This window comes from Theropithecus gelada, chromosome 1, assembly GCF_003255815.1.
Source record: "Theropithecus gelada isolate Dixy chromosome 1, Tgel_1.0, whole genome shotgun sequence".
Lineage (NCBI taxonomy): Eukaryota > Metazoa > Chordata > Mammalia > Primates > Cercopithecidae > Theropithecus > Theropithecus gelada.
The window spans coordinates 153,897,782-153,909,216 of NC_037668.1; the positions used below are offsets into that span (position 1 = coordinate 153,897,782).

Genomic DNA, 11,435 nt, shown 5'->3' on the forward strand with positions numbered 1-11,435 from the left:
GACATAGTTATTCTCTGTAGTTATTCATAGATATAATGTAATTTAATAGTATGTTTTCAGCATCTAACACTGGACCTAACATAGTAGGCTAGTAAATGTTTGAATGAATGCATAAATGAACTCTGTTGTATAGTCAACAATTTTTAATAACCAAGATACCTGAAAAGCTGAAGAAACCAACCCTTGCTAAAGCAGAAGATGATAACACAATTTTATTCAGCTTTTCATCATAAGTTGTGGTTCTGAATAACTTTGACTTCTGAATTAAAGTAGTTTTTGTTCTTTTCTTCTAACCCTTAAAAGGATCTTTCCAATTAAAGATGTACCCCTGGAAACTGATGACCTTACCACTTGGCTCTATCAACGGTTTGTTGAAAAAGAAGACCTCTTATCATATTTTTATGAAACAGGTACACAGTAACCTTTAAATAGTTGCTAAATTATAGCAACAATAATGGAAGCCTCTCTTAAAGAAAGCTGTTTGCATATTAGATGTTGAAACTTGAAAATGCACTCCGTAAATTGCTTGTGAGAAGCAAATCCCCTCATGAATCAGCTTACCCTGAGGATTATCAGTAAGGACAAAGACTATTTGAAATGCTGAAGAGTGTTATCACGATGACCTTAGGTAATATTGCTCTATGAAGTGATCTAGCATTCCTTTCCAGAAACGAATTTAAATACATCTGTTTACTTTGTATTTCTTTTATTATTAAGATATATTTCATAAAGCATATTGCCTTTTGAAAATAATGTCAGTGTTATACAACTACTTTTTTGACAAAAAACAATTTGTAAATAGAGGAATCAGCATAAAGTATGCTATTTCAGAAATTATTTCATATCAATCTCACATAATCCTGGGTCCTGACCACTGTGGGAATCTCTAGGGATCCAGCAGAGACAAGGCAGCTAGAGTGCCTGTTCTCATGCAGATTATATTCCAGTGGGAGATGTGGCAAACACGTCTGCAGAAAGAAAGAGAATCGGGATCATGACCAATTGGGAAAAGTTCCAGGAAGGAAATAAACAGAGATGGGAAGGGGAGTATTTTTTCTGATATGGAAAGGATGCACATGAGCCAGCTATTCACTAAGTGGAGGAGGAGAGCATTGCAGGCAGAGAAAAAGCGGAGGCTCAGATGCAAGAAGGGGCTAGGTAGTATGGAAATTATATTTCAAGTAAAATCTCTCCTCTGGGGCCCTGGAAAGTCACTGAAGGTGCTTTAACACACACATGTACAACTCTAGTTAAGCTAATATTCAACTTTTATTCCAGGAGACCTACCGCTACAGAGTAAAACAAGCTAATATTTCTATCTTGTCTTTTAGGAGCTTTTCCACCTTCCAAGGGCCATAAGGAAGCTGTTTCCAGGGAGATGACCCTCAGCAACATGTGGATATTTCTCATACAGTCTTTTGCATTTTTGTCAGGCTATATGTGGTACAACATCATTCAGTATTTTTACCATTGCCTGTTTTAGGAATTGACGTGGACTTGTCAAGGTCACCATAGGAGTTGAGACTTTCTTTCATAAGTGTGCATTATTTTACATGTGCAAATCAGAATATATTTAAAAAAAAAAAAAAAAAAGCAAAAGAAATTCAATGGATGGATTAGTATTTATCCCCCTTTGGGATATTTTAAAACTCTACTAAAATGAGGATTAGTAATATAATGACCTGCTAATATATTTTAAGAACATGTTTTAAAAAGATACACTCTATCACATATTTAAGCAAACATCACATTTGGAGAAGAGGAAATCATAAAATCATCCTAGAAGACTATCTGAGAGAAATTCTGTTGCCACCAGTTACACTTGACAATTTAGTTGAAGCCCAGAAAGGTATATTCATCCCTCTTACCTGTAGTCTATATTAGGGCAGTACTCTAGAACGCCCACATTTCCACCAACTCAGTAACCTTGAGGGGAGCTGGTTGGCACCTCGCGAAGAACTCTTTCTCTGTCATTTGCAGTAACAAACTCCAGTCTTCAACAGCTAACTGAGGTACATTGTTGACATTCTCTGGGGGAAAAGCAGTGTCCACTGGACCCCTTCTGGTACTGGATGTGTTCTTTACAAAGGCTAGCTCGATCCAACACTGTGTTTACATGCACTCGTGCTTTTCCTTATCTGATTTCTCATTTTGTATCAGAGGCATATCATAAATTGGTAATTTTACAAAATGCACTTTTTTGAGATGCAGATATAGCAAAGAATTAGTAATACAGCCTGAAAACAAATGGGAGCATAGCAGTGTGTGAGGTTCTCGAGAACTGTCTTGTCTCTGTGTGTTTATTTGCCTGCCGATGCTCTCCAGCACCATCCTGCCTTGGACACCACCCTGACGTGATGCCTCTGTTGCAGCTCAGAGGCTTTATTTTTTCCATTTTGACATTGGCACTAAATGCATTTGGGGATGGTTGAAACAGATTAATATAGAACATTTAAATGATCAGTTTAAGGGGAAATAGGCTAGTTTATAGAAAAATAAGAGCTAGTGGCTTATAATGGTGACTGGTTCTCCTGTGGCACCCCAAGGACCTGTGCAGACAGTGGTCTGTTGAATCATCACATCAAGGAGCTGCCCTGTCAGGGTGAGTGTAATTAGGAAAGAGACCAGCACAAAAGGCTCCCCCAATCTCTTCCAGTTGCTTTTTCTTTTCTTTTTTTTTTTTTTTTTAAAGACAGAATCTTACTCTGTCGCCCAGACTGTAGTGCAGTGGCATGATCTCAGCTCACTGCAGTCTCTGCCTCCCGGGTTCGAGCGATTCTCCTGCCTCAGCCTCCCGAGTGGCTGGGACTACAGACACCCACCATCGTGCCCTGCTAATTTTTGAACTTTTAGTAGAGACGGGGTTTCACCGTGTTGGCCAGGCTGACCTCGAACTCCTGACCTCAGGTGATCCACCTGCCTCGGCCTCCCAAAATGCTAGGATTACAGGCGTGAGCCACTGCGCCCAGCCTCCAGTTGCTTTTGAAGAGGGTAAAGTCAAGTTTCTATTTCTAGAAAACATTTTATAGAAATACATTGCTATGTTTGTACAATTTACCTCATAAGAGAACCACACCCTTCTCCAAAAGTGCTGGTACTGCATCAGTGAGATGAGTAGGGTTTTTGTTTTGGATTGTAAGACTATTAAGATCCTAGTAAGTCAGTGGTCGTTTACTGTGATATGAGTGTTGTAGATTCCCCCGTTGTCACTAATCACACAGATAACAATTTTGAGAAGTAGGCTATTAAACAAAAAAAGGTTAATGTTTTCTATTTTTAAATAAACCAAAAACACAGAGAAGATATGAGTTTTCCCCAGTTATGTGGGAAAGGTAAAGCAACACCAAATAAAAGCCCAGAGCAGCTTCATATTTAGGATAGCTCAGTGCGTATGTGAAAGAGAATGATGCATTAACTGAAATACCTCATTGAATATTATACTACCACTGGTAAAATGCAGAAGACAGTGTTAATGTGTTTGGTTTGGGGACTGGTTGTTATAAAATGCAATTTTTTTGAAATCTAAGCATTTCGTTATGTGTTCTACAGTGACAGTGAATAAGTGAAACCAATCTCAATTTAGAGGTATGGATGATGACAGAAAGCCCAATAGAAGCTTAATGATGCTTCTGTTTGAGGCCCAGCAAGCACCACTAAATTACTGGATGAAATGAAATTGTTCACTTGAGGGATTAGTCAACCATCTGGGGGAGAAGTTGCTCACTGTCAAAGACAGCGTGCACAGTCCTAGCTGACAGACCTTTTCCTCATTGCTACAGCAAGCCACAGGGTAGAGTGACCAGTTCTCCTATCCAAAAATAAATGCGAACATGCATACATAAATGTGGCTGAGGGCCACTTTTGACATCACTGTGCTCCAAAGGAACATGATATTGTTAAATATACTGTACACATTAAACTATCCTATAAGATGCTTTACTTTTCAAGTGCAGTATCATTTTCACAGTCTCCAGGGTGGCAAATACCAATAGATATGTGAGTTAATTTTTGAAAATATTTTTGTGAGTTGTAAATAGATGTGTATTTGATGTGCCCTATCCCTCTTTGATTATTTAACATGTTCTCTCTCTTCTGTTTGCAAAATATGTTTGAAAGCATTGGTAGTGCTTTCCTTATCAGTAACTGGAGTTCTTCTGCTTGCACTAGAGAAGGTAAAGAGAGAATCAGTGTTCTTATATGGCAATTTGGGGAAGCAGCAATATGCCACTGTACAAAACTGAAGAAAAATTCCTAATTTGTACTTTGTGAAGGGAGATGAAAGGACGTTTAAAGTGTATATATTTTGTCAAGAGGAAAAAAAATAAAACTATGCCAGTTTTATATCAGTAGCTTGTAGAAGCTCAGCTCTTCTTGGTCTTGGCTAGACTGCCTAGATTCCCAGGGCAGACAAGGTTGAGAATCCATTACTGGAATCTTGGTACTGATGAGTTACAGTGATTGGAGATCTGCATGACCACAGGCAGGTCCAGTCACTACAAAAGTGACCAAGCCAGCAGATCACCCTTAACTTCAGAAACAATTATTGGTGGTGAACTATACTTAAATGGCAGAGAGACCTATAAGTAACGGAAAGTAAAGAAAAATTACAGAACGGAAAATAATGTGTTGGGTAAGCAAACAAATTCACTGAGAATTCCAAAAGTGTATTAAAAAAGAAGATAGCTGTGAGTTCAGATCTATCATATTAGTCTTTAATATTACAACCAATCCTTAACTTTCCACTGTAAAGGAAGGATTACTAGATTAATTTCTGGATAGATAATCTGGTAATAAATGATAGGTAAATCAAAAATTACTTTTATTTAGGAGTTTGAATTCTTATTCTCATCAGACTCATTTTTTTTTCTAGGGATGCTTACTAATTAAATGGTGTAAGTTGTTTCTTAGGGGTTTTTTGCCTATATATTTATGACTGTTAATGAGTAGTGAAATTATATGGAAAGACAAATAGCTATCAGGAAGAGTAAATACAGAAGCCTGAATAATCTACGGGTTAGAAAAGCATCCCTGAATAATCAATAGTTGACAGTATTGGCATTGTTCTCAAGCCTTTTTATGAAAATGAAATCTGAAATCACCAAATGTAAACCTGGGAGCATTATTCAAGCATTACTGTCTTGGATTCATGTTAAGAATGCCTCCTCATTCTTTGCTCATGTTGCTCACTTCTTGTGGATTTGTCTGAGTGTTTTTTGACAATCACTTCCCTAAAGACTCTTCTGAACTAGTTGGACCTGGCTAATCCTACAGAGTAGCCTTTAATCATGGATAGTCTTCTTGGATTATTTTTATATTTGAAAAGAAAATGTTTTATTTGCACTACTGAGTAGGAAGAGTTAATTGTTTTTTTGTTCTTTTTTTGAAGTCATTACACAGGACTTTACTCCAGAGTTACCATTATGAGTGTGTTCAGCTCTGGTCCACAGAGGATGGATAAAAATGGTTTGTTAGGTTCTTTTGCTCTGCAGTGCTATGAGCCTTATATCTGTTAACATGAAGAACAAAGTCAAAAGCAGCAGTGGGCAGCAGGAAGGGTAGAGACTATTATGTTTGGGACCAAAACCATCTAAGTTAGAGATTTCCAGATCACAGAGGGGCTGGGTATTCTCTGGAGCAGTCATTGGTTGGTGCTTTATTGTAATCATTTTGCACCACTCCCCAACAATTAGGAACTGGACCCTGGGAATAAGCTGAGGGTGCTGAACTGTTGGGGAAGGGTGACTGTAGCCATATGGAAGATAAAATATGGGTTTTTCTGCAAAATTTCCATCTGAGGGTTTTTACATTTAATATTTTTTTAAGACAGTTTAAAGAGCAAACGTTTTTTAAGTGTATTCTAGTTGCAAAGTATGCACACATATCTTGAATGGCTTTATTTTTATTGTGTAAAACTGTTGAACACATGACTGTGATGCACACATTCTTTACGTGTAAGGAGTCTATGCATTTTACAGTAACTTATTTTATGATTGAGTGATGAAACAGTTATACATTCAACTGCCATTATTTTTATTAAGTGCTTTCATTTTCTTTACAATTATTACAAAATTGTATTTATTTTATACAGATGGGTTTTCATTTTCCTGATGCTGTAATGTTTACTTCAGCTTGTTGACCTTTCTTTGTGTTATCTGCATGTTGTAACGTGTGATAAGAATGAATGTAAAGGCTGTGGCAACTGTAATTAATTTTTGTAAAGGGCTGGTCACACGTGGATCTGGTTTATGAATGCATTTGGGGTGATTTTAGTAACCAGATCACCTTTTCAGAAGTTTAGACGTGAACACCAAAAGAAGCATTTTCTCAACAAAAATTAATAGCTGGTTCTATTTTTTTTAAACCTAGAAAAAATAAAGTTGATTTTTTTCAAGTAAAGTGCTTTTAATTCTTAGTAGTGGGGAGAGGGCATGTGTGTTTTACCAGAGCTATTTGGGCATTAACATCTGCAGGCAGGTACTTAAAGCTCACTGTGGCAGTTGGATGCTGAAAGCAAACTGAAAAACCAAATGAAAAAACATCAGACTTCCTTCTTTGGTTTAAAAATATTTCCCCCTTTCTCCCCATTCTCCCAATCCAGTGGTGTGCTGGTAAATGTTTAGCAGTCCACTCTTCTGGGAAGAAATTATGTATTCAGCTGTACATGTTTGTTACAAATTTTGCTGATAGCAAGAACATATAACACAATTAACAAATAATAAGATATAAATACTTTATTGTAAATCCCATATAGCCAATTGATTCTCACAGTATACTTGAGATATATATGTCTCAAGTATACTGTGTATATATGATTCAATTTTAATAACCAATGCTTAACAACTGCAGGCAAAATTCTAAAATGTAACCATTGGCTCTTGGGAGCCAGTAGGGGCTGTATCCAGCTCAGGAAAGAACTAAAATGCTTTTTTAAAAGGATGCTTAATTGCTTTTTGCTGAACTACTACAGTCAACCTATGATTGATTGTATTTCAACCATGATTTGAAAAACAGCAGACCGTCCTAATCTAACTCATTTCCCAATGAATTTATTGTCATTCAATCTGATATGTGCTCTACTGTTAAAACTGTTTCTTATCATAGTACATATTAGACTTATTAAGCCGAAACCACTTTTAGCTTTAACATTAGTTGTAAATTTATATGATTCAATTTTAATAACCAATGCTTAACAACTGCAGGCAAAATTCTAAAATGTAACCATTGGCTCTTGGGAGCCAGTAGGGGCTGTATCCAGCACACCACTGCCCCATCCTTTTTTTCTTAACTATTAGTGTTGAATAAACTTCTCATAGTTATGTACTTGCTGAACTCAGGAAATTCCTATCACTGACCTTGGCAAGGGCTTTAAAGGGTAGGAAAAGCATTAATGTCAGTCCTACACAGCGAACTTTTGATTTTGAAGAATGTGATAGAAAGAAAATGTTTACTGAAATACATGGGAAGCTTGCATATTTCTAAAGTCAGCTTTATACTTTCATTTCTCAAAGCTAAGTAAACTGTGGTATAGGCATCTCTAAGATGTTAGCATTTAAAACATCAATTGTTTAGGTATTTGTAGACCTTATTTGATCCCACTGAAAATTTTAAATATTAAAATATCTTGCACAGTCTACCAAATGAGTTAAATCGTTACAGTTGTGTCTACCTCTTATTTTTCTATCTGTATTTAGGCTGCTGTTTTGGTGAGATTCTAATTTCTTTTTCCCCTGGAACTACTTTCTGTGGAAGACAAGGAACAGACTGGGGACAGAGGCCTGAAAACAAATTGGAGGCACTCAGAGATCTGTTGCTGACCAGCCCTATTCCTCATGAGTTGGCGGAGGGGGAAGCCATTGTTTTTAATTTCCACTTAATATGAAAATGCTTGTTTTTAAAATGTTTTTTCCTGCTGAACAACTGTATTTTTAAAAGGAAAAAAATTCTCTTTTGGCTCTAAGAAGTCAGCTGTATGAGCAGGCGTGACCATGTCATAACATGCTGATATGATAGAAATCAATAAATTTTTACCTCTCAGGATCTGGGTAACCTTGTTCTTAACTCTTAGAGGCTTGAGTAACATAAACCAAGTCTCAACAGTTCAGATCACATAGAAACAGGCACACACATGGAACATGGGAGGAGGGTTGGCTAACCGCTGGAAATGAGATGGGCCCCTTTCATAATCAGAAAAGCACTCTCTAGTAGGTACAAAGGAAGAAACTGGAACAATATTTTCTACTGGTGAGCAGGGAGCATATCACAGAGCTCATTTCTGAGTTTTTGCCTGGAAAGATTTTAGTGCCCCACTCTGGAATACTTTTTGCCTTTTGGGTGTGGGAGCACTGGAGATGGAGATGGTAAAGTTCTCACTGTTCACTTACCCAAGGCAAGAGAACACTCAGCCATTCTTTGATTGTAGCAGCTGTCTGTGTGGTGTCATTGAAAAAACCTGGCACTAGGATACTTCCCTTAAAATATCAGTGGTTGCATCTTTATTCCTTTGTTTCATTTTTGATGGAAAAACTCCCTGAAAGGGGTCTTACCTTCAGTTTCTTACCAGTGGACACTGTATCAGGACCAGCTGATGGACATTTGAGGGAAACGCAAATAGGTACCTAGAAGTGGAGAGATCAGAAGAACTTGGAGTGCTAGGAAGAGGAAGCCAGGAGTGTTAGAGGACAAAAGGAAGACCAGAGGCTGCTGTCCACAAACAGGTACACACATCCTTGATGCACAAAGACTTCCAAGGAAGAAATCAACTTCCATGAGAACTCTGACCTAAGAGTGCCTTCCCTGGGAACTCACCTGTAAAAGATCCCACCTCCCATTTCAGATAACTGCCCACTTTACGGAGGAAAGGCAAAGGCATACCTTAGCCAGTAGGGATGCCCCTCCAGGGTAACAAACAAAGGGACAATTCAAAATATTGATGACACAGAAGCTTCTTTCAATCAAGGAATCTTAGCCCACAATCAGACTTTTTGTCTTTCTCTGATTTATGCATGTTTCAGTAAGGACAAAGGATGGCATCAGAAATGGTGCATTTGGGCCTGCATTGGCTGTATTGAATTCTGATATATTTAGTGTGGGACAGTGACAGCAATGGCAGCTCGGGACTCAGAGAAGTAGAAGGTACCAAGACTTCTTATGGCATAGGTTCAAAACTGGCACAGAGTCACTTTTGGTGCTACATTCCTTTAGTTAATATGTCACAGAGCCAGTCCGGATTCAATATGGGAAGGTCTATAAATGGATAGAATACTATCGAATACTGAGAGGCATGTTTCATTGGGAGCTGTCTTTGAAGATCAGCTACCACAGTTTAAAAAAAAAAAAAATTCCTAAACTATTTGAATAAAGAACACTAGATGGGTCTAAAAGAGTTCTTGCCCTTTGGCAGGCTTGCCCATAATTTCCATTAGTTAGAAATATTTTGAGTTCCCAAATACTTTAAGAGGATTAGATTTGTTGATCCATCCCTCATACATATAAGTCACATTAATCAAATGGACACCTAGCTAAAAGAATAGAGGTTTTGTTTGGACATAATCTTTATATTATTTTTGGCACCGATTGATGCATGACTCATTGGCCCTTAGAATTTCAGAGCAAGTAGTCACCTTGTTTTGGGTTGCAGATTTCATTCTGATACAATTTTGGTACATTGCTAGTAGCATCAAATGGCTACTTAGTAAAATTGTGGGGACTAGAACCAGCTTTCTTTTATTTGCATTCATATATTTTCCCTAAAATGGCATATTGCTTTGGTTCAGATTTATGTATTTCATAAATAAGAGTTAAATCTAGTTAAAAGGGTGATGGATCTAGAAGCTAAAGCTTCCATAACATCCTTATCCTCAATTTTAATAACCCCAAAACCCCAAAAGATAATTTTTATTAATATTCCTCTCAGCTGCTGCAGAGATACAATTAACCATGAAAAAAGTCCAGAAATTAATTATTTTTATTTTTTTGGATGTGGAAGTGAAGTGCATTTAAAAACTTTTGCCCTAGAAGATAAAAAGAACATTTTTATGTTAGACCAAAGGGGATACAGATTTCAATCTCATAATAGTTTCTTTCTTTTCTGAATTCTAGGTGTGAAACTAGATTGCGTAATAAGTTCTAGGCCACGATTGCCACTAGTGCCAAAATATCCCTCTGTCATGGCGCCATCAAGTTTTAAGGGCTTGTCCAAGTAGGAGCCCAAGAGCAGCAGAACCAGGGACTTGAATTCGACCTTGGCCCTTTGGCAGGTTTCTTATCCTCTCAACCTCACTCTCCTTATGTGTTAAATGGGAAACGCTCGAAGACTTCTTTTCTTTCCTTCCTTCCTTCCCTCCCTCCCTCCCTCCCTCCCTCCCTCCCTCCCTCCCTCCCTTCCTTCCTTCCCTCCTTCCTTCCTTCCTTCCTTCCTTTTCTTTCTTTTCTTTCTTTCTCTCGCTCTATAGCCCAGGCTGGAGTGCAGCTGCGCAATCTTGGTTCACTGCAACCTCCGCCTCCCAGGTCCTGGTTCGAGCAATTCTCTTGCTTCAGCCTCCCAAGTAGCTGGGACTACAGGTGCGCACCACCATGACTGGCTAATTTTTGTATTTTTAGTAGAGATGGGGTTTCACCATGTTGGCCAGGCTGGTCTTGAACTCCTGACCTCGTGATCCACCCACCTCGGCTTCCCAAAGTGCTGGGATTACAGGCGTGAGCCACCGTGCCCAGCCAAGACTTATTTTCAGTATTAAGTGAGATTGTATACAGGAAGCACATAAGACACTGGCACATTATACCGAATGTGCAGTAAGAAAACTGTTTTTATCCCACCCCAACTGGGTTTAACAGAGGATGTAAATTATTCTCATATTGAGATGTGCCTAAACTCCAAGTGATGTGTTCCATGCATACCCAATGCAGTGGTTCGTGCCTATAACCCCAGCACTTTGGGAGGCCAAGGCAGGAGGATCACTTGAGCCCAGGAGTTTGACACCAGGCTGACAGGAGATCAGCCTGGTCAACATGGTGAAACCACGTCTCTACTTAAAAAAAAAAAAAAAAAAATTAGCCAGGCATGGTAGTACATACCTGTGGTCCCAGCTACTTGAGAAGCTGAAGTAGGAGGATCACTTGAGCCTGAAAGAATTGAGGCTGCAATGAGCTGTTATCATGCCCTAGGTCCCTTGGGTTTTTAAGTTAGATACATGCAATCAGCATACCCAAATCCTTAGCCCTGCACTGTCAGACTATATTTAATATATCTAAGGCTCTAGACAGCAGTGAGAAAAAGCTTTGAGGTTGGAGCGCCAATTAGGAAGGTGAGGAGACTAGGGCATAAAGAGGAAATCAGATCTGCTAGACAAGACATTACATAGGCTTAATAGGGACCTATTTTTGCTTCTGAGACATGATGTCTCTTGTGGTGAAGACCTTGAACTAATTATCAAAAT

The 11,435-nt window shown here is 38.4% G+C and overlaps 1 protein-coding gene across 1 annotated transcript in view; it reads left to right on the forward strand.

Annotated features, from left to right (window-relative positions):
* The window catches only part of LPGAT1 (lysophosphatidylglycerol acyltransferase 1), a 97,879-nt gene extending 89,842 nt beyond the window's left edge, over positions 1 to 8,037 (forward strand). Inside the window, exons 8-9 of the mRNA XM_025395477.1 lie at positions 304 to 410; positions 1,332 to 8,037. Coding sequence (XP_025251262.1) covers positions 304 to 410; positions 1,332 to 1,483 — 259 coding nt within the window. The 3' untranslated portion in view covers positions 1,484 to 8,037. The remainder of the gene's footprint in view (positions 1 to 303; positions 411 to 1,331) is intronic.
* Positions 8,038 to 11,435: the final 3,398 nt, after the last annotated feature.